This window comes from Peromyscus maniculatus, chromosome 12, assembly GCF_049852395.1.
Source record: "Peromyscus maniculatus bairdii isolate BWxNUB_F1_BW_parent chromosome 12, HU_Pman_BW_mat_3.1, whole genome shotgun sequence".
NCBI classification, from domain to species: domain Eukaryota; kingdom Metazoa; phylum Chordata; class Mammalia; order Rodentia; family Cricetidae; genus Peromyscus; species Peromyscus maniculatus.
This window is the reverse complement of record NC_134863.1, coordinates 18707312-18731523: the sequence shown is the minus strand read 5'-3', so window position 1 is coordinate 18731523 and position 24212 is coordinate 18707312. Positions and strand designations below refer to the sequence as shown.

Genomic DNA, 24212 nt, shown 5'->3' with positions numbered 1-24212 from the left:
ATTCTGTCAACAAACTAACATACACAAAACAGGGGTACTTTGATGATGTACATTTTGGAGTATTTGTGGAAATTTTCACTGTACAATGTAACAGGATTATGTTATATGAGTTCAACCAAAAAACACGTAAATGGTAAAATTTTACTAGTATTTAAAAAGATCTAGGTGGAGTTCTTCAATCAAAAAGTAAAGCAAAATAAAATAAACTGCTATAACTTTCTCAGACTCTAAGTGTAGTGATGAAAACAGGAGGCCATCATTGCCTTAATAAACAGATGACTTTATTAAGAGAAGACAAGATAGGTAATTACCTCAAACCATCCACGGAAACAAAGCACACAGATTTACTCATACAATACTTTGGTTTAAAAATTATTTATAACACCAATGCTAAACCTGATGTTCAGGTGTAAAATACAAACCACAAAAACACAAGCTTGCATAGATGAATTGATGTAGATGTACAAGTGGTATTTGAAGGAAGGCTTGGGCACTGGATAGTGCCTTAGTGATGTTAACCAATGATGTCAGCCTCCCAGACAATTGAAGTAGCCAGCACCATATTTCTCATCTTCCTCAACAAGATTATGGTCAGGAACAACTCGGGCTGTACGAAGATGGTTTGGAATAGACTGTTTTCCACAGCCTAATTCAGATGGGTGCATACATGCCCACCAGTACCTCCACCAGTCACCTTAAGGCATTCACATAGTGTCCCTCACAGTTTTACTCAATCTCTAGATAGGCATGTGGTTTGAGGTGGTCTCTTTCGTCAGACAAGAGACAATATTCTATTGAGGTTCTGATCAGCTCCTTGAAATACGTACTACACAGTCATTATACCCCTCTCCCTTGACTATAAACTGACCAGCACTTGGAATTTCATTTCATGTGTTTCATAAGCATATCTACTTCACCATACCTAAAAGGCTCTTACCAAATGAAATGTGTGCTTCCTGCAGAGCTTAACTCAAGAGATTATCTCTCAAAATTATAAGACAAATGGCAGTATCACCTCAAATTTCCTGAGAAACTTGATTTATGTAACAAATTTGTACTTTCAATTCTAGCACCTTTCCAATGTTTTGCAGGGATAGATTGTTCTTAGGAGATGCCCAGTATTATAAAGACTTGTCATTTTAGAATGTCAATTTTATATGCCACTTCCCCATTTTACTTTCTACTATTTACATTATTTCATGAAATTAATATCTGGTTGCTCATTAAAAGCTACATGAAAAATACAGCTTTCATTGAGAAAGGACATCTGCCTTTCAGATTACAGCAGGGCTAAAGCTACAGCTTGTGGGAATTTTAGAGAAAATTTACTCCGAAGTACAAAACTTCTAATACCCAATGATCTTAACAATTTTTTAGCAAGAATCAATTTCAGCAATTGCAGTCTGAATTCAGTGTAGCAGAATATACCCAAAGTATATAATTCATCACCGTATAGCCTCTCAATGCCTACTCTTTACTGTTTGCAATTCTTACTGATTTGCTACTCAAACCCTTCTTCATATTTGAATCTCACCAATAATGAGCAGGACAATACAGTTACATAATTAATTCTGCCCTGATCTAGAATGCTGAAATCAGCATACCATGAAAAGCAACTTAAAGAGAAAACCACTTTCTATTTGCTCCAAACACACAAAGGCATATTAAACCACTGATGAAGATGTTCAGGAGCAGTGCTCGGATCTCTAAGGGAAGAGAATGGCTTTCAGTGGCAAACACTTGTGTGATTGCTTACATGACTGTGCTTGTCTGTGGTATCAAACATGGCTTCTAAAAGCTGCTCTTCTAGCTTCTCTATCTTATTCTCTTTTAAAAGAAATCAGCTCTAACACTCTTCACATCACCATGTCAAATAAGTACCTCCAGTTTGTTTGGTTTTCTCCTGTTTTTGTTAATGGTAAATAAACATTCTAATGCACAAAGATAATTGTTAAAATTCTGAAAAATAATCCTAATGTTGTCACTGAACCATAGAACCCTTAGAATATCTCTTGCACAGTCACCATAAAATGCAACAGGAAGCTCTCTACTGTTCAGAGAGTTATCACTGAGTATGAATATTCCAGCCAGGGACTTCTCCCTTTGCAATGCTTCTTCTGGTCCTGCCTCTGCTACTCAGGGAACTGAGAAATACATCTATTAATAATATAAGTCAACCCAAGTACAGTGCGAGAAGTTCAAAGCTCCAGATGGTGATGATGATGATGATGATGTTTGAGGCTCTTCTATGAATTGTAAGCCAATGGGGCGCTCACAGGAGGAGTTGTTTATATACCAAACACAATGGCCTCAGCTGGACTAAAGCAATTTAAGGCAAAACTGATCTTCACAGACATTGCTGACATAAAGTGCAGGGCTCATCAGAAATGTGACTCTATTATTAATGTTTTCCAAGCTTAGTCTTGCTTTCTTGGAAAACCTACAAGTAAAGTGATCATTTCTGATGAGTTACACAGCAGAGGCAACAAAAGCCTCTGAGTCTTCCCTTTAATTGTCTTACATATCACCATGATAAAACCCAACCAAACAAACAAACAAAAATTTCCACAACATATTTGGATACTACTGCTCCATGCAGCATTAACAGGACACTAGATAATAGGGCTCTCTCTGCCTACATTACCATACCACAGCATTGGAAGAAACAAGCATCCTGTCACCAGTCAGATACACAGCTATGGCTCTAAAGCACACAGGTATCAACAGATAGGGAGAGACTCTTTAGTCACATCTTTGCTATGAGCAGCATATAGCACACACACATTATATACTTTAAAAATCTTTTTTTTCCCTGAAAGATCAGGTTTTGATTTTTTTAGAGATTATTCTAAAAAGAACATGCCATGGCACACATAGGCAGTAAAATCAAGGTGAGCAATGTTTCCTTTCAGTATCAATGCTCCCCCCATAAACACTGTCCTCCCCACATGGAAGAAGCCATTTATTTCAAGCTCTATTCTGTTTGTTCTCTGAGTTATTTCTGCATGGGCCTCATCCCTTCATGAGGTTGATGATCTCAGCCAATCAGAAGTTATCTTTCAAAAGTATCAAGAATAGCCAGGTAGTGGTGGCACATACCTTTAATCTCAGTACTGGGGAGACAGAGGCAGGTGGATCTCTGTGAGCTCAAGGTCAGTCTGGTCCACAGAGTGAGTTCCAGGAAAGCCAGAACTGTTTTACAGAGAAACCCTGTCTCAAAAACCAAAATAAGTATCAAGAATACTAGATCTTCGTATTTCCCAAAGTGAGTTTTATACAAAGGTATTACTCATTAAAAATCAAGGCTGTAAAATGGTAACCACTTAGGTAGTAAACAGAATTAATGCACCATATTATAGTAGGTTGGCTTTTCCTTTTTTTTTCAATTTGGCACAAACAGATTTCGAGAAGCTATGACAGTGCTGAAGAGTCCAGTGGAACACAGGTTACATTTTTAGAATATGGTTATCTAGGCCATTGGGACCAATGCCACTATGAAAAGGTTTCTTCTAGTGTCTGTCTATACACATATCTCTTCCTATTTTAGATCTTTCTCAAAGACATCTAAAGTCTATGGTTTGGTTGTTGATGTTTTGTTTTTTAGTTCATTACTATACTGCCATTTGTCATAAAATCACTTCAGCCATAGCATTTCAATGATGAAGTCACTTTAAAAATTCTCAATATTCTTTGAGAACAAAAGAAGCGATTATCTATTCTCCCAACAAAGCAAATATGACTAACAGTAGTTGGAATACAATAGCCTCAATACTGGAATCAATTTTCTTTCAAGTCAACATATTTAATCTGACTTTTAACTACCCTCTTTTCTACTTAACAGTTAAAAGACTTTAAGAAAGGGAAGGAGAGAGTATCATGTCAAGTAGCCTTTTGATGTGGCTCCTTAACATACTGTGTTCACTCAGTAATACTGGTGTTATAAGGGCATGACCTACAGAGAAATTTAGAAACAAAGGAATTCTCAAGGCCAGAAGAATAAGTCTATATATTGATGGTAAAAGAGAATACAGTCTGTACCTAATAATTAAGCTGCGTGTACTTCAACAACAGGAGGAACACAATAGATGTTTTCATTTTTATATCAAAAGGACAAATTAAAAAGCAGAAACCACAGTGAAAAGTGGCAGTTCATTAAGAACTATTAGTTGCTCCTATCATCTCAAAGATGCATTATTTGAGTGATAGCAAAAATTTGAGAACATTAAGAATAATTCAGAACATTTTTTCTATCTTGTTAGTCCTAAGTAAATAATTACCAATACTCTTAAAAATCTGTTTACTTTACAAAAAATAAACAAAATAGTTTAAAATTCTACTCCTTAAAAAAAAAATCTTTTAAAAAGTAACAAGTTTTCCAATACTGATATTAAGCTGGCTATCCCAGGGCAGCACCATCTTTGACCATCCACTGCAAAAGGTAAGCCTACAGCATTCTGCCTTGGAATTTTCAAACAGAAACATGTCCATTTTACAATAATAAATATGATGAATTGAAGTACATGAAAAGCAAAAAAACAAAAAACCTGCATTTTTAAAGTAAAAGTGACCATTTCATGAGATAGAAAAATAAACATTCATAAAACAAAAATATGGCAAAAAGATGTTGCCTGTTTTGTCTAGTTATCAAATAAAAATGCAACTATACTTTTTAAGGTTACCATTACAAACTATCTTTAACAAACATGATGTAAAATCACCGGGCAGATAAAGAAAGATAGAGATTAGCAAAGGCAACAAGACTAAGCTTTGCTATGGAAACAAATGTGCAGACTCTAACTTAAGGCCAGGCTTTCCATCTGTCTGAAGGAAGACCTTCCTCTATGCATTTCATGGCCACACTTAGGCCTCTAAGTTCCCTCTTCTCCACTCTTCCAAAATGTTTGCACCGCTTTGTTTGCGTCTTCTCGGATCAACACTTGCCCAGAGCTTCACTCTTAGCTGCTATGCACTGGAATTTCTATCATATGGAACTTCATGAAACCAAAGGCAGACAATAAGAGATCAGAATCTGTTGGGAGCAGCCTCCCAGAATCCACCCCAAGGTTAAAACCCTCTGGAAAGACAAGGCAAATGGAAGGAAGGCAGTCCCCAAATGATTTCTCTCTCAGCAACCTATTTTCTTCCTTCCTAAAAAACCAGCTTATTGAAATGACAACAATAAAAAAAAAAAATCCATACAACGAAAAGAACAGCAAGTCCAGCTGGGAGAATGCCAATCAGACATAGACGTAGCTTGGCTGGCATTTATATTAACTAAGTGGTATGGACAAATAAACACTTCTATCAATTAGCAGCCAGACAAAGACTGGAGTTTTAAAGGGGAGTTTAAAGGTCTTGTGGAAAGGAATACAATGGCCATCAACATAAAAGCAGAACTATATACCTGGATAATGACTCACTTCATCAAATTCAACTGCATGTTGAATTAGTCTAATTATGACAGGTGCATAAAACCTCACTGAGTGGTTGCCAACAAAACTGCTCCATCCTAGGAGCGAGGCGCTTGATGGACACAGCAAGACTGATGGCATCAACTCTTAGGAAAATTGTTCTATTTCCTTTGGCTCCACAATTAAATTAGAAAAATCAAGGCTATGAAAGGCTATTTTTTTTCTTTAATTTTCAGTTGACTCTTCATGAACCTGAGTGAAAGTATCAGATAATTAAGGTTTTTACTAGTAAATATCAGCACGTGATGCATTGCCTAAAGCCTTCAGAAAGACTTGCTACTGAGGAAATAACAGCACAGTGCTCAAGAACGACACCAGAGCAACTTTCTTAACGGGTCACCCGGCTATCTAGAGCCTCTCCTGCTCCAATCCACGTATTCAGAATAACAGACGACTTCCACTGCTCTGGGCATTTCTCCCTATATTTTACTGTGGTGATTCTACTTTTTCTGAAGAGGATAAAAGCCAAAGACTATATCCTTCAAAGTATCATATTAATAAACAACAAAGTGGCTATTTCATATACTTCACTATGTTTTCTTTGATCAAAATATTATGATTTACTTGATAATGTATCTCTGTACACTTCTAATTGCTGAATAAACCCTAGTCCCTAGATGCCAATATCCTATACCTACCAAGTGTCATTTCACACAGTTCTAATTACATCCCAGGAAATCTATTCAGAGAAGAGGTGGCCAATATTCAGAACCTATATTTCTTACACTGCCCAAGTGACCAGAATAACCAAAACATTTGAAGTGAACTGAAATTTTTTATAGTTAGGAAAACACTGGAGAGTAACTCCCAGGAATGGCACATAGAAGAACAGCCAACGTGGAATGCATTTTGTATCGTTCAGTTAATATCTGCTACAGCAAGTCCATTTTCAAGGCAGATCCCATTGTTTGTTTGTTTTGTTTTACTGCTTATTATGGAAACCTGGGGAAAGGAGAAAAAGGAAAAACAATTAAAATGTAGGTAATGGGCAATTGAGTCAGGGGAGAATATGGCTGTCTTTCTAGTTTTAATTTTGTCATGGATTTTTCATTTCTTGATGGTGCCAAAGTGCAAAGTAAATACTTGAGAATGAAAGTACAAACTCCAATGTGGAGTTCCACACCTGAAAGCTTTCTAACTATACGATTTCACTGAAATGTGTAAATATTGGATCTGGTTAATTTTGCTGTGTAATGTTTTTTCATTTGTAAGTTCTTTATAATAAATTTTAATAAATTGAAGAAAGATAAAAATTTTGAAACATTGTCTCCCTACCCAGGGTTTATCTTCATCTCTATATACTCCAAGTGGTTTCTCTTTGCTCTTTTTTTTTTAAAGTCTATGCTTATAAAATACTCATGTATAGAACCATCCTGTCATTTTAATACTTGGCAGCAAATGTACGTGGAGGAAAGAAAAACACACTCTGCCCCCAAATGATATACATTCAGCTTGAAGAAAAAACAAACCCACCAGCAAACAGCTACACCAGAGATGATGAAATCATCAGTGAATGAAAAAGAACGATACAAATATCACCTAAGAAATCCTCATAGAAGTTCCATCAAATATTCAGACCTAATGTTTGTAACCTCTTCTGCAATCATCTTTCACATACTCCCCCACCTCCCAAGGTCTCACTACACTTGCCTGCCATTCCCAATTTCTCCACCTCTGCTTCTGGAGTGCTGGGACTACAACAGAGCACCACACACAGACTTCTTTCATAACTGACAATTCTGGACTCATTATTTTACTACCAATCTTTTGTAGACAAGGAAGTTAAAAAGGAACTTTCATTGAATATATGACTGTCGAATGTGAGTGTGTGTCTCTGTGTAGAAAAGCAAATGCAACCAACTCTGCTTCCATTGTATAGTTATTAATCCACTATAGTTCTCTACTTCTTCCCTCATTTTCTTCACTGCACCTTTCACCTGTGAGAAGCTGTGTGGCATGCATGTGCACACACTGTAAACCTCATTCCTACTGTCAGCGATGTAGATTATCAACATGCTTGAATCAAAACTGTTTTAGGTTTCAGAACTTTGCTTTGAAACATATGTATAGACTATCCTTAATTTCTCCCTTCTAATCAACATGACTACAGATTGGCAGTTGAGGCACCCCTAGTCTGAAAAGTCTGCATCTCAAATGCTCCAAAATCTGAAACTGAAGAATATGTCAGCATGAAAACCTTCAGCCTTCAGATTTCAGTTGTTTCAACTGTGCAGATAAAGGAGCCAACCAATCTAAGTGGGGGTTGTAGTTCCTTCCACTAATGTGACGAAAGAGCAGTGACTTCCACAGGGAGGAAATGGTGCAGATGCAGGAACCAGGTATGGAATTTAGAGTGAATTACTGCTGGCCTTCTGGAGTTTCACTAACTGCTGAGAGGAAGAGGGCTCGTTTTCCCACCCCCAGAACTAGAAGACATCATTTCAGTTCCTACTACACGAGTTCAGCTTGCTCACACGGATTGTGATTCCTTTCTTACCTTTGTGTGAGGACTCTGGCTTTGAGACATGACGAGCGGCACTGTGCTGGTTTGTAAAATGGGGATGGTCCAGGTCCTCAGGGCCCGTCACTGTAGGTGGTGGTGGTCTGCAGGGAGCCAGAATGTAAAACCTCTAAGTGATGTTTACTACAGTTCCATCTCTCACTGAGCAACATGGCAAAGGCTTTTTTGTAGAGTGGGAATGCTGGGAACACCACCACGCTTCAGAATTCTCAGCTTAGTTCCTGGGCAGCTGCATGTCCTTGAACAAATTATTTCTGTCTTACTGACTTGTCACCTCTAACTCACTAAGCATATTTTCCCACTATCTACCACGTGTGTGGCAGTGGGCCACAGAAGCAAATGTGAGTGAGGTACGGCCTGCCATTTACTTCACTTTGCCAGATTTTACCAAGGAAACAAAGAAGTGACTAAATAAATACTTAATACAGCTAAGAAAAAGAAGAAAACAAGGAGTCAGAAAGGGCAGCGCCGACCAAGAATGGGAGAACATTCATGAACAATGGGGTTCTTTATCCACTAGGTGGCGAAGTCTATCTTAAAAACACAGGGTACTTTCTGTGCAATCCATGTACAAGGTTTTATGTCAAGGAGAAACAACGTCAAAAAAGGAAATTTTAAAATTCTAAATATTTATTAATTTAATCATTTAATATATAATTTTGCAAATACTTGGCACTAATGAAAATGAAAAGAAAGACCAGTTTAATTCCATTTAATTTTCCAAAGGCATAGTCAAAATTTTGCATTAAAACATTGAGCCAGATTAAAATATATTAATATTATATCCATACTATCGGATATTTTGTATAATAATAAGGTGTAAGTACATTGTAGCCAGTTTGGTACAAAATTGACTGGGAATCTACAAATTAAAGCAATTATGTTTGAATTTCTCCACTTATCCCTAGCAGAAATCACTTGAAATGACACCGTGTACACACAGGGAGAACTCCACATATCTCAGTGTGAACCTACATCATAGCTGTGTATGGAAGCATGGCGGGTGAGGTGAGGGGCTGACCCGAGTGTACACACTTGTTAAGCACAGACAACACAGTTGTTAACCATCAGATTCCAGAAACAGTGCTCTGACGTGTTTATCAGCAGGAACAGCAGAGCCTGCACATATGACATGTGTGTCTGTATGCTCTCAAATGGAAGCAGTAGATCAAAGTCTATGCTCTGTGCAGCCCAACACCCAACAGAACAACACAGTACGAGAACCCAGGGCCAGCTAGAATGGTCTCTTTATCCTTGTATTGTAAACATTCAAATGTCACCTGAAAATATATTTTTAGTTGTATGTTTTTATGTTTGTCCCTGCTACATGCATAAAATCACAGTAAGCATGGCAATACTTTCCTTCTGAATCATGTGCCTACAAACACTGTCTCTGCCGTCTGTCTGTTTTCTCAATGTTAACTGACATCCTAACACCTCAGAAAGTGACATGAGGCATGTTAGGAAGAACTGAGACACAAGGGCCTGAAGATGAGAGTCAAGACCAAGAAAAGGGTATCGTTTATCACTGGAGCAGAGAGGTCTCCTTAGTTTTTCCTAAGTCTCACCAGGGACTTCAGGTTTTGTCTTCACCAAACCTGAAGACAAAAGCACTGGACGTCCATGCAGGAACAAGCAAGTCACTCTAAGATACCCTCAGTTCTCTTGCTATGTTGCTCTGTTCAGCTTTTTTTTAATATTATATATTTTAACTTTAATTGAAAAAGAATTACATCACTTTCCTCTTCCCTTTCATTCCTCCAGCCCCTGACACGGCCCTCCCCATTCTCAAGTTGGCACTTTTCCTTTGCTTATATTTGTTACATACATATATAACACATGTATAATGTATACACAAATACACAAATACACACACACACACACCTTCATACAATACAACCTGCTGAGTCCATCTGTGTTCTTTCTGTGCTTATGGTTTCCCGCTGACTACCCTGAGCTGGACAACCAGCAGGGGGCTCATCCCTGGGAGAGCTACCCCCCTCCCAGCAGTCAGTAGCTGATTGCAGTTCTTTGTTTAGGGGTGGAACCCAGCAAGAGTCCCCCTCCCTTCCACATTAACATGTCCACTGATGTTGCTATTGTTCCGATCTTGTTTATGCAGCCATTTTTAGGAGAGACTGTTTCACAGAGCACTTCCTTGGGTGGTACAAGGAACACACCTAGACTTACTGTTTCCTACACAGTCATTATGTTGCAATGGAGAGGATTATTTCCAAGTTAGTAATATGGATTGTTAAAGACGGGAAAACTCTCACTAATCAAGTTTATTCAGTAGTTCTTCTGATACAATTACCTGCTTCCTTCTCTTCTCATGAAATTCTATTTTTAATTAGTAAGACTGCTAAGAGCTCCTCATCCTCTGGCTGCCTGCACCTGAGTCAGGCTATGCGGCTCGCTAGGCTTTTCACCCAGTGTTTTGACCCATGTCACTTAATAATCTGTTAGATTGTAAGCTTCCTAACAACAAAGAAATCTTCACTCCTAAAGACTGTTTCTCTGAGGTCTAAGTATGAGTGCAGATAAATATCGTGATATTCCTGTGAATGTGCTAGAAAGTGAAAGAGACTTGTCAACGTTCTAAACTTTTCTATGGTAAAAACTAAACGAGTCACTGGCGTCTTCAGTATAAAATCCCGTGGTTTCTGCAGTGTGCACAAGCGCGCCCTCTGCAGTTTCTGACTTGGAATTAATCCACGCCACTGACTGATCCTTAATTCCCACAAGGAAGAGGAAAAAAACTTGTTATAACAAAAGAAATTAAAATGCTGACAGTGGATACTCCAAGCCCCTCATGAGAATTTGCTGTTGGTTTTGTTGTTGATGTTGTTGTTATTGTTGTTGACTGATGCCACTGCTAAGGTGAAGCACTGCACAGACTGACCATGGAAGCCCATGTTCTCCTTTACATTAACTCTGTCTATGCAAATACTTACCCAACCTTTCAGTCATGACTGAATGTGAAAGAGGAAGCAGATGCTATGCAAAATGCACACCCTCACAAACCTGTTAACTGAGAGGTTTATACTAGGAAATAGTTTCATAAAATCCTTATTCATTTATTTCCTCATATACACAATATTGTAGCAAGTAATTAGAACAAGTGTTCCTTTCAGTACACAGAAGACATATGGATCTATGGCTGTGCGACTGACTCCACAGTAATTCTGAACAGTCACTGTAAAAGATCACTTGGCTGTTCACTTTCAACATGCCCACGAGTCTTTAGAGGACCTATTTATATTCTGCAAACTTGTTTTCCATTTTAATGAACCTTTAGGAACAGCCATCCCAGAGTGCCCCGTTTTATCTGTTGTCAAAGATATTAGTGTTCAAAAGGGGCAAACGACTTTGAAGGCTGAACAAAAACACCCCTAAAAATCATTTGAACTCATGTGACTAAATAAAAACCAGATATTTACCTCCCGAGACCAGATTGTCTCTTCCTTTGCATAGATACTATAGGAATGTACAGAACTATAAATGTAAACATTCTATATGTGCTTAAGCAAAAGCTAAAGAACAACAGATTTTACATAGATTATGTTCCTATTGTCACCAGAGCAATTTATATCCAGTATCCTTTCCTGAAAGGAGTTTATCTTTTGAAATCACATAAGCTTAAATGCACATTTTAAAAATAACTTTTATATATATATATGTTGTATGGGCATGTGTTCAAACTTGTGTTGGTGCACATATGTGCACATGGAGGTTTAATATTAATGTTTGATGTCTCCCTCAATAGCCTTCTACTTTTTTTTTTTTTGAGTCAGAGCCTCTCACTGAACCCTGGCTAGTCCAGCTAACCAGTTTGCCTTGAGGATGTGGTCTCTGCCTCCCAGGTACAAGGATTACAAGTGACCACCAAGCAGGATAGTTTTGCCTGAGTTTTGGGGATCAGGACTCATGTCTACAAGGGAAGCCATCTTTAAAGCCCAGTAATTTTAATAACTATTAAGTTATAATTATTGTCAAGGTTTTATTAATTCAGGGTGGTTGAACTAATACTAGTGTATTTTCTTTCTTTTTTATTCTTTCCTGGAGACCTGGTTTCTTGTACACAGACAACAGTGACCGTGGCTTTTTAACCTTCTTCCTCCATTTCCCTACTACTAGGAACAACACACAAGCACTACCACGTCCAGTTTATGCAGTGCTGGGACCAAACCCAGCATTTCTCTTATGTTAGGCAACATTTCTACAAACCAAGCTGTATCCCCAGCCCCTATTGGTTCATCTAAACCAGTTTGAATGCATACATAAAAACATAAAAATAGAACATATTTATGAGGTAACATAATTCACCCCTCATGTGTGTTGTCTAACATTCAAATCTGATTAAACATACCTAGCTCCTATTTTATTATTGTTTTTATTACAATATTTACTGTACTTTACTCTTTGTGCACATGGGTGTTTTTGCTTGCACGCATGTCTGTGAAACGCATGTATGCAGTGGAGGTCAACAGTGTTGGCTCCCATGTAACTGTAGTTACTCATGGTTGTAAGCTGCCATGTGGGTGCTGGGGAGTAAAGCCATGTCTTGTGAGCAGCCAGTGCTCTTTCCCACTGAGGCACTGAGTCACTGCTCCAGTCCCATCATTCCTTTCTAAAAGGTGTATTTATTTTTATCTACGTATATGAGTGTTTGCCTACATGTACTGCATGCACCACTTACTTGCATACTCAGTGCCCCCAGGAACTGAAATTATAGGTGGTAGTGAGACACCATGTAGGTGGTTGGGAACTAAAGCCAGGTCCTCTGTGAGCCATCTCTCCAGCCCCTATACATTCTTGAAATATACATATCACAACTGTTATTTATAGTTTTGCTCCTGCTAAATACAGAAGCTTCTTGTTCCTATTTAACTACAGATTAATTTCTGTGGATCAAATTTCCCTTACTCATCTCCCGTTTTCTCCATGCCACCCTTCTGTATGTACTGTTTCTCTCTCCTCATATTTCCATCAAACATTCTGAAAAGGCAATATAAACTAATAAAGAAAAAAGAACTTGCTTCTCCAGACAGCAGCTCCTCCATGCTGTGACTGTGTGTATAAGGAAGAACACTGAGCACAGCCAGCTACCTGCTACAGGGAGACTCATCTGCAACAAGACAATTAACTGCACATACACATGCAGGCACACACACACAACACACAACACACAACACACACACACACACACACACACAAATGCCCTTGTCCAGTGAGCTATCTTCTCAGCCCCAACGAAAGTTTAAAATCTGAAATTTTAATTTAGAAAATGGTTAATCTCATCTCTCTCTAGTTGAGGGCACAACTTCTTAAATGCCAAGAGGTAGTCCTAACAAAAAACAAGAAAGAATTCTCCTTCTATCCCAGTGTCCATTATAAATAATTTATGGAATCCAATGTAAGACTCTGAACAGGGTTTGAAAATAAATCTGTGATACTTGAAACTACCTTTCAATTGCAGAGTTCTGGCTCTTTGCTAGCAAGAACAGTCTTCTCGGGGCTGGAGAGATGGCTCAGCGGTTAAGAGCACCGACTGCTCTTCCAGAGGTCCTGAGTTCAATTCCCAGCAACCACATGGTGGCTCACAACCATCTGTAATGAGATCTGGCGCCCTCTTCTGTATACATAATAAATAAATAAGTCTTTAAAAAAAAAAAAAAAAAAAAAAAAAAAAAAAAAAAAAAAAGAACAGTCTTCTCAGACAACTGATGGATGCTCACTACCCCAAAGCTAACTTCCTTTTCTCCTTTTCAGGGGTCATCTTACCGTGACGGCCTGTCAATCTTGGAACGGTGTGCTTCTTCACTCTCTTTTGTCTTTGTGTGTGTTGACTTTGCTTTTGACTGTGGACAGAAAAACAAAACACCAAACAACAGGAAAGGTGAACTTTAGAAAATATCTATTCCCCAACAAGCTTTCCTTTAGGAAATTTAGGCTACATTTAACTAAATAACAAAATATTTTTCTATGCAGTCATTCGGGCCAAAAATTGACAGACACAATGGTCTGGTGCAGCCTGCCTGGGTCACCAGATTAGTGGGTCACACACCACAGGCATACACACACACACATACATGCACACACCCGCGCACACACACTACACACATTGTGATCCTCACAGGTATTTGCAGCTGAAATCAGTAATGGAAGAGCTGCACAGCTGACCAGATCCAGAAGACACAGCTGATGGAATCTGGATTTGAACTCTTATGTTCTTTTCCGTATATCTGACTCAGGGTGAAAACTTTCCAACCAGCCAAGTAAAGCACATTTCAAGTCAAATTTTCTAAGAAGGGATTTGTACCAGTAAAATGGAAATATGAAATATGGAAAGCTGCAAAATATAGAATATGCAAACTGCAAAAGGCAAGACACTCACTAGCAAGGAAGCTAAACTATCTTCACTTGGTCAGAGAATCTGAACATCTGTGGCTTTGTTTATGTAGCAGAAACATTTGGAGATGCTGAACTCAGGAAATAAATACACTAATTAGAACACATCTCAAATTAATAAAGAGATATAATTCATACTTCCATTTGTTTTAAGACTGGTACTTAGCAACTAAGTAAAGGGAAAAGGTTAAGTGACATTATCAGTACAGTTTCAGGGTTATTTTCCCTCACAATAATTACAGAAACTATGAGGCAGGACCAGAGACCTAGAGAGAAAACAGTGCAGAGATTAGGTGTGTCACGAGTACATACTCTAGGCTGCATGTTCCCAAGCTAAAACAAACTCTACCTCCTTACTTCAGTAATTCTCTTCCTCCTTGCATGCTCTTCTACTATACTTGGCTTTGCATCGTTAGCTGTCTGTCATCTGTCCTACTCCAGTGACCCTCCTGCTCTGCCTCTTCAGCATATCCTCCTGTCAGCATGCACACAACTAGCTGTCTTCCTCTCAATGTCAGGAAAGGATACCTTTGTATTCCCACACTGGTCAGAGTGGTACGTTTGCACACAAATACTGATATTGCTAAATTGAACTTGCAGCCAGTGTACACAATAATTAGGTTAACTTATAGAGGAATGATGTGTAACTACTTCTCATTAAGGAGGAAAAGATAATAGTCCCAGTCCTGCTAAAGTGTTCCTGTACTGAGACGTAAGCAATGGTTGCTGGGGATATGAATTTACTTGCCAGTCCTCCAGCTGCCAAACACAGACAGACAGCTGTGAGAAAGGGCAGAAGGACAAGGGAGGCACACAGGGAAAGCAGGGCAAATGCAGCTCACTGTGGAAGGAGGGAAAGCAGGTAAAAACTATGCATCCTTTTACAATGTAAGTATATGAAAACAGATCCCTGCTCTTGAGTCTCGGCCTGAAAATGATCAAAGTGAGTTTTGCAATCTGAGCAGTAACAATTCAAAGACGTTTTTCATTGTGAAACAACCATGACATATTAGTCATATATGTAATGCACGTATTTATTTATATATCCAAAACAGATTTTGAGAGCTCATCGTAAAAGCAGAGTCCCGTTTTCATCTCTCATTTTATCACGATTTAAAAGCGAAGCAAAACAGAAAAGGCCCCACACTACCTTGCACTCAGAGTCATATTTCCTTTTGTCCAAAGATGACTTTTCTCGCTCTTTGGCTTTCTTGTAAGCTTTCTTTTCTTCAGCCATCAAAAGTCGAGCAATTTCCTAAGATATAGGCAATATCATGAGTCACAGATTTGAGGTTGTTTCTCACAATCTAGGGAAATCTCATGAATATGAACTGACCTCATCCTGGGCAACCTGAGCTGCTCTTATGTCCACATGTGTAGCCTGTGAATCAGAAACACAACAGATAACTGGAATCTGTGCTGTCCATTTAAAAAAAAAAAAACTTATATAAAATAAACTAGAGTTAGAAATTAGCTGTAGCTGAATCTCTGAAGCTGATGGTCAGTGGGCATATTTTCACCAGCCAGAATGAAGGGACTTCGCAACTCATTCAACAGGATATTTTTAGACAGCTACCAAAATTTATTAACACAAAAATCAGGACACAGAGTTCTGTTGCTAATGCTTGTCAGTACACACAGCTGGGTGTAAAAGGCCTCCACATCAAATAAGATACATTCCTATAGCTGAAGTGAATGCCTGAAGCTGCAGACAGTGTCATACCCTACAGACACTGTTTTGTCTATGCGTACAAACTCAAAAATGGTTTAATTTACAAATCAGTCACAGGAAAAGATTAATAACCCCAATAATGAAAGACACCACTTTTAATAATACTGTACTTAAGGTACTTATTTTTAATCACAGATAACCAAAATTACAGAAAGTAAACCATGGGCAAGTGGGATGATATTCACCTCCACTTCCGCTGTCTTGATTTCCCCACCATTAGAAAGACACCAGGTTTCAGCTGATGGAACCACAATGTCAACAATGGAACTCTATAATGTTTACTATAGACTGAATTAGGATTTGGCTTACACATACAGTCCTACCACTTCCCTTGAACTCTACCCTAAATGTACTCACCAAAAGTTCTTCCTCTTGCAATTTCCGGGCAATTTCAGCATCATACCATTCCTGGTCCCTGTGGGTCGCTCGCGCAGGAGTACAGACAGCTTCTTTCACTCCCCTTGGTTGCATTCCTAGAAAAATCTCAATTTAATGAAGTAACTGGGGCTGTTTTCTGAAAAGATGAAAAATATTAGGAAAAAGACATTCTCTCTTAATATTTAACACTGACAATTATAGATTGTACATTGGATATTTCAGTGAGGAGTACACTGAAATGAATTTTTCCTGGGCATGGAAATAGTAACACACAATTCAAACATTTTAACAAAGTTACCTCCCCAAATCTGCCTGATAGAACCATTTCTCACAGTTTCTTCAACAGCAAATAGTCACACAAGATACTAGAATGAAAGCAAGTTTTCAAAGCAGAAACCGAACAGAAGAAAAAGCCACTAAAATTGAAAAGACTGATGAGAAAAGGCGGCTCCAGAATCAGTTTTACTGTGGTTTAGACAACCAAGAGAAAGGCTTCCTCTCAGGTCCTGTAGCCTACACATCTTCCTGCAGAACAGACAGGACCTTCTACAAATGGGGTGAAAACATGTCAAAAATCACCCTGCTTACCTTCTGTCTGATACACAAAACCATTTGCTCTGGATCTTTCCTACAGCTTTGACCCATCTGTTATTGACATTACAGAATTTTTTGGAAAACATAACACAGAGAAAATATCAGAGAGTGCAATGACCTTAGAACTGTGATCCTCTAGAGAGACAGGGACGAAGAGAACTGACTGACAACTATGCTTTGTCACTTTGTGATGCTAAAGGAACACACAGCCTTCTATAAATTTCAAACAAGGCAAAAGTTAACGTCATTTCAAAATTGTAAGTACTTTACTTACACCTTTACAAGTTACAGTTAGTCAACAGGGTGAATATATTACCTCAGAAATAATAAAATCTTTTCATGAAATTCATAGACCAGGCATCTAGTATAATCATCAGTAAATGGACACCAAAGGGATACAAAATTTATTCTGATAAGCTCTCTCTGTAGTACTGTTCAGAGCCACTAGCACCTACCTGAATCACTTATGAGTACTTGACCAATATTAATATACTGTCTCCAACACAATGTATTCTAACCTGAGTAGCCTGGGTGAGCTCTTGCATTGGGCATCTCTTTTAAGCCTTTCCAATGGATTCTTATCTTCAAGCAACATGGGAGCAATTGGCTCAGCACAGTGGGCCATCAAGATAAGTATATATTAAAATAGCTAGCAAAATACCTCATTATATTTGATTCATAAGCTGCTAACACATATACATACATGAAAATAAAATTATATTTGGAGAATCTGGCTTACCTTATAAAATGTACTTTAATAGACATTCTACCTAACATTATGGGAAATTTAAAATAGAGACTTATGTGTGTGTATCTTATCATAAAAATGATGAGAAACCTTGTCTTTCTTAACTCACACTTCCCAGGACCTAACTCTACAGATCACTACAAACCACCTCTAGTGGTACTGAATCCTATGCTGGTCTGGCCTGGTTTACAACAGCTTTCTGACTGGTTTGGGATATTCTCAAGAACAAGGCATATGCAATTGGGTAAATACACTTGTCTGAATTTTGATTTGTATGATTTGTATTTAGAAAGGCAGATTTCAGAGAAAACAACTAAACTTAAGTAGGGAACTTGACACTGGGTAAAGTCAGTGAATGGATAAATTGCTGTACCATATTCCAATCTACAGAAAAGAAACAAGTTCAGTGAACAGCCTAAAGCCTCGCTGAGGATGATAAATTATGCCTGGTTTTCCACCTAGTGAAATGTTACAACTAGATACATTCAGCTTTCAAAACACCCAACATTTTTCACCTGTGGGATCTCCTATTCTATGCAACAAAATTAACTATGGAAACATCACTTTAAATACGAACAGAGGTGCAGTCAAATGAACAGTATTATTAAGCTCTCAGGATGATTACACAACTACTACCAGTTTAAAAGAAATAGAATTCCATTAATAAAGTCGGAATTTGAAGCACTCTGTCTCTCAGACCCAACCACACAGATGATGACAGTTGACTCAGATTCTTGCACATCACTGGCATTTGCAATTCTCATTTCACAGAAACACTCAGCCCTAAGACAATGGACTGCCTCCCCAACTACAGTGTCCTCTAGACCTGAAGCAATGAAAGGTGTTTTAAGTACATAGTGCACTGGAGAGTTGTCATTATAAAAACAGAGAAGACTTGTACATCTTGGCTCTCTAAAGACAATCCAGAAACTGCTCTTAAACAGAGGAGCCACATCTCAGCTGTTCCCCTCTTTCTTGATCTCCCTCCTCCCTCCCTCGTTCTTGTTCTTTTTGTGTGGTGCTGCAGACGGCCATGCTAGGCAAGTGCTCTGAGCAGAGCAACACCTCCAGTTTTCATACAACCTGTTTCTTACCCTTCCCAGTTAACATCCTACAGTCAGAGACGCAAAGACTCCCCGAAAGAAACACAAATGAATGGTTCTCTTTAAAAAGAATTTGATAGAGTAAGATAAATGGGAGTGGAGAGCTCACTAGACAGGGTCTTACCATGCAGCCCTGGATGACCTACAACTTACTATGTAAACCAGAATGGACTTCAACTCAGAGATCCTTCTTTTTCTGTTTCCCAAGTGCTGGGAATAGAGGTATGCACCTGTAACCAAAAAAACTAAAAATGCTAGCATTGGAGATAAATTTACACTAAGTATGATTTAAAACAAAATGTAACTGATGAGCTTTTGGTATTGTGTATGCATATTTTATAAGAAGTCATTTGACATTTAGGGCACATCCTAATGTATCTGAGTCAGAATTCACAACAGATAAGTGCAGTATTTAAGGCCCTGGAGGGTGAGAAGCTAACCTGTGTAACCGATAAGCTGTCACAGATGTAAGCACAGTAAGTGCCTCTCAGAGTGAGACAGTGTTTAAGTGCTCTACGGAGTCAGCCAACTCTCCCTTGAATCCACAGCTCCATTCTCAGCCGACTTCCTGCACCACTCTTCTGCAAACGCTCCTGGACCCAGTGTTGTTGTCCTGCTCGTTCATTCACCGATAACTGACAGGAATCTCGCACCATACCAACCACACCTGTAAGAACTGTGATTGTCTGCAACAGCAAGAGCTGACACCAGTGCCCAATTACAATTTCTTAGTGTAATCTCCTGACCACACCGAGAAGGTTCAAAATCAAATGCCAATAGGAGCTGGGAAGTAAAAGGTCTAAAGCAGGCAGAGTTTAAAATGATAAGCACTATGCAGTACTCACTGTAATCATCTTAGCAGCTATAACCACCACGTTCTCTAAACCCTTGTATTAACAGAGCAAACATTTACTTACAGCCCCAGAACTGAAGACTAAGTTGATGCTTAGTTTCAGGTCCCCAAACTTCTTTAAAAACCCTGAGGCTTGACTAAGTGAGAATGTGCAGTGTTAATGCATGTGTGTATGGACACCTATAGTTATTGGGTGTTTTTCTTGCTCCCTCCCTCTCAATTTTATTCTTGCTGAATTTAGAACTAACCATTTCTGGCCAGGGTAGCTATCCAGCATGTTCCAGGGATCCACTGTCTGTCTTTGAGTACTAGGATTATGGGCATCTGCTAAGGCTGCCTGACTTCTGTCTGGGTTCTCATACCATATAGTAAGGGAGCCAACTCCTCAGCCCTTACCCTCTTTGTTTCTTTACAGGTGTTGAGAACTTGGGTATCTTAGCACTTAGAAGAACTTCAGAGTTAAGAGTTGCACATTAAACCATAAAAGGTAACTTAAAACAATGACTTTTAAGTTTTAATTATGTAAGTATCACTTATAGCTTTAAAATATTCCAAATTGACTCAGAGATTTCCAGTTTTAGAAAATACCCTACCCTAGCTATCTCTGATAAAAATGATCTGATTGTCCATACTCTGAAAGTATTCTAAAAAGACCGCCTCTCTGATGTCTCACTTACAGATGAGAAAGATGAGGTCTAAAGGATAAAATACTTCTAGTCCCACTGGAGGATAAACATTTAAGTCAATTACAACCAGTGCTGGGAGCCGCAGGATTGTGCAGTAGGGATTCAGCCATCATTGATAAAGGTCAACCGATCAGAACCAAGGGTTCTGGTGGAGGATTAAGCCCAGACCCAAGATATAAGTCATGTTGGAGTTACTGCCTTTTGAATGAATTGGCTGTTTCTTGCTATAGATGTCTTGCTGCAGAAGTCATAGCTTATTCCCATCTGTTACAAATTTCGGATTTATTTCCCACAGTTTAGAAGTGTTTGATTATTTATTGGGCACAATTTCCCCTATGCATTTGGGATACATTAATAACATCCATTAGCTATGTGTGAAAACAGACAATCAAAACCTGTTTCCCACAACTGGCCTTTGTTCCTTTCTCCAATGTAAACGTTTAAACAATGTAAACGTCTGTCTTCCTGCAATTATCTTTATTGGCAGGCATTTGGTCAGTGTTTAGGGTCCAAGCAAAAGTATCTCATTTGAGACATTTCCGGATACACCAAGGACATAAGAGTTACTACATGCCTGAAATGATAATTCATAGCCACTTAGAGAACAAGCATGCCCTAGTTTTACCGCACCTATAGATAAGAGAAGCAATGACCTAGATTAACCTCGCTCTAAAAGATTCTTAACTCCTTGTACTTACTTTCACCTTGGTTTATTAACACAAGATTTTGGCTTAGAGATTTATTGCTTTGCCCTGAGGAAATAACGGGAAAGATAATCAGATTTGCTCATTCCTGGAGGAAAGTAAACTTTCCCACAGACATGCTGAAAACCTGTGCCACAGTGGCCAGCGCAGCTGGAAGGTGCCAGGTTCCGTTTCTTGTGCAGAGCAGGCTTAGATCCTCCCTTCGTTTTAACCACTTAAGGCAAAAGTTGTATCCCTTAGATCTGAGAGCTTCTTTTGAGCCAGCCAACACTGGCACAAGTGCAGCAGCTGCATTATTCCTCTACTGCTTACGCAGGTTGCCTAGCTACTGAGGACACTGACCCCGCCCGCTGGAAAAGCAGCACCGGAGGCACTTGGGAGCGGCGCATGAAGAAAATGACAGTTTTTACCTTCTTCGTGACTTTCACTGATTATAGAATTTTAGCTTATTACCTAGCCACACTTAGGAATATAGTTTAAGCACATGAATTCCTCTCTTAGATTCCCTTGGTGATTTAATCTCTAGTTGACCTTATCGAGGAGCCTCCACTAACCACTCCATGAGTGAAAACTGACAGTTACTGCTCTGTGTGTGAATCTTATCTGCCTTGGTGATCCTGAGAAATTCAAGACTCACATTGCATTGCCAAAAGAATTGCTGTTGTAAATGTATATAAGCCGGCATCCTCGCTGTAGGAAAAAACTTACTTTTTGAAGAGACATGGATGGAAAGAATGTAGTGTGAGTGGATTCATTCCTTATCTCTCAGATCCTAGTTCCTTCGTTTATTGGAGCATTTCTTTTGGACCCTGCGAGGTCTTTAAGGCTGGTCCTTAAAAGCCTTCGCTAAACCAGATCTTCTTGGTTTGCTTAATAAAACCAAAAATCCAAGAATTTTCAATTTAGAATCAGAGTATCTGATGCAAGGCTGTGGCAAACAATGACTAGCATTTGGGATGGGCTCCCGTACTTGCAACTGGTCCTGGAAAATCCTCCAACTCAATATGCTCTTACAGGAGAACAGTACAGATATTTCCTTCCTCCTAGAGACAAAAGATCAACGGGAACCTCATACAATACCTGGCTCCAAGATTCATTTTAAGGACAGAAGTTCAAATTGAACAGAGACAAAGGTTGCTTACGATGCTCATTAAACTGACTGACTTTACCCACAGGACTTCCAACAGGGCGATCCATTACCTGCATCACGATGGTGGTGAAGTTCTTCATCCTCTGAGAAGGGAGGAGTCCTGGGCTTCCGTCTCCTTTCTCTGTGGTCACCTTGCCCAAGGTCCCTCCCACACACAATTTCCTTAGAGGGAAGCCCTGTTTTCTGTGAAGACTTGGGTGAAAGTCTGCCATGGTGCCGGGACTGTTTTTCCCAACTCCGAGTTCGAGGGCTACTGTTAACTTCCCAGTCATCAGATTCAGTGCTCAGAAATACCTCACCACTGATCTTTGGAAGTGGAGGTTTCCAGAGCCTCTCTTGACCAGTCCGCTTTCTTTCATGCTGATCAATGGCAGTCTGGGCATCATCCCTCCCTCTGCCCAATTTCTCTGAAGAACAGGGTTCCTCCAGCTCTTCCAAGTTCTCCAATAGATGTCTTGGTTTCTCCTTCTTCTGCTTTATAGTCTTCCCATCATTTTGGAGTCTAGAAAACCTTGAGTATCCAGAACCCAATTCCCTGGCCCTCCTTGACCTTGGCTGGTCTTAGTGGAGGTAGAGGGTATAAAAATAAAAATTGATAGCTTAATAAGAGTATAAATTCATTACACAGGGAATCTGGGACTCAATACTAACATATTTTTAGGTGGATAAAATTGCTTTGAAACCTCACAAACTGAGATGTGGAGATAAATACTAACTGGAATGGTCCATGCATACATAGCCAAAAAGGTAAAAAGCAAAATTTAAGTGAAATCATTTGAATCATAAAGAATCTGATCATGATTAGGAAGAGCTTAGCACATGCATATTTGCCAATAACAAAATGATGGACAACTATCATCAAATCCTACTTTATAAGGCCAATAACAAAACGATGGACAGTGTGGTAACTTGAAAGAAAATGCCCCCCATAGGGAGTGGCACTATCAAGAAGTGTGGCCTTGTTGGAGGAAGTGTGTCACTGTGGAAGAACACTTTGAGGTCTCATATGGTCAAGCCAAGGCCAATGTCTCAGACCACTTCCTGTTGCCTGCAAGTCCAGAAGTAGAACTCTCAGCTCCTTCTCCAGCACCATGTCTGCCTGCCCACCACTATGTCCCACCATGATGATAATGGACTAAACCTCTGAACTAAAAGCCAGCCCCAATTAAATGTTCCTCCTTTATAAGAGTTTCCATGGCCATGGTGTCTCTTCACAGCAACAGAAATCCTAACTAAGACATCAAATTCTACTTTATAAAGCTAATCAATCTGCAGCTAGAATAGGTACTAACAATTAGAGGCTGTAAAGTCTTGTAAAACAGTGATGTTTTCTAAAAGGGTGAGATTTCAGGCTCAGATTTCTGAGCATTCTCACTGAAGTGACAGAAAAGATACAGTACAATGTTCTTAACTTCTGCTCAGTTCAAAATGACCCACAGGTCTCCACCTTCTACTTCCACCCCACCATGTGTCCAAAACAAGCATTCTCAGATATTTCTGGGACAGCCTAGGTTCTAGTTTGGTGTAGAAGGAGGACAGAGTAGAGCAGAATGTAAAGGAATAAATGACTTGTTATATTGAGGTAATTCTGTTCCTCATTTTAGTTGAATCCTATCAAGGAAAAAGCTAAAAAAGGAATGACATATGGAATACATATACTGCATCATTTTCCAAATATATTTTAAAATAATCTATACTGTCTTCTATGTATAAAAATAAAATATAAGCTATAAATACAAATTCCCCAGTTCAAAAGAAAAGAAACTTACATACATGCTTTTATAGGGTCTTATCAGGCCCAAGCATATTATAAAAACAAGAAAGCAAATTAATAAGCATTTTGCAAGACCATAGTAACTCT

General features: G+C 39.0%; 1 protein-coding gene across 4 annotated transcripts in view; it reads right to left on the bottom strand.

Moving 5' to 3' along the window:
- Positions 1 to 259: 259 nt before the first annotated feature.
- Ccdc50 (coiled-coil domain containing 50) overlaps positions 260 to 24212 on the bottom strand; it is a 68106-nt gene continuing 44153 nt past the window's right edge. The window contains exons 6-12 of one of the 4 annotated variants that reach the window (XM_006985093.4): positions 22402 to 22911; positions 16493 to 16608; positions 15740 to 15784; positions 15554 to 15658; positions 13777 to 13853; positions 7969 to 8075; positions 3369 to 6413 (exon numbers count right to left, since the gene is read on the bottom strand). In XM_006985093.4, the coding sequence (XP_006985155.1) occupies positions 6394 to 6413; positions 7969 to 8075; positions 13777 to 13853; positions 15554 to 15658; positions 15740 to 15784; positions 16493 to 16608; positions 22402 to 22911 (980 nt within the window). In that variant the 3' untranslated portion in view covers positions 3369 to 6393. Of the gene's footprint in view, positions 6414 to 7968; positions 8076 to 12842; positions 12991 to 13776; positions 13854 to 15553; positions 15659 to 15739; positions 15785 to 16492; positions 16609 to 22401; positions 22912 to 24212 lie in introns of those variants that run through there. The other 3 variants (XM_076548662.1, XM_006985092.4, XM_076548660.1) reach the window with 3 other exon arrangements.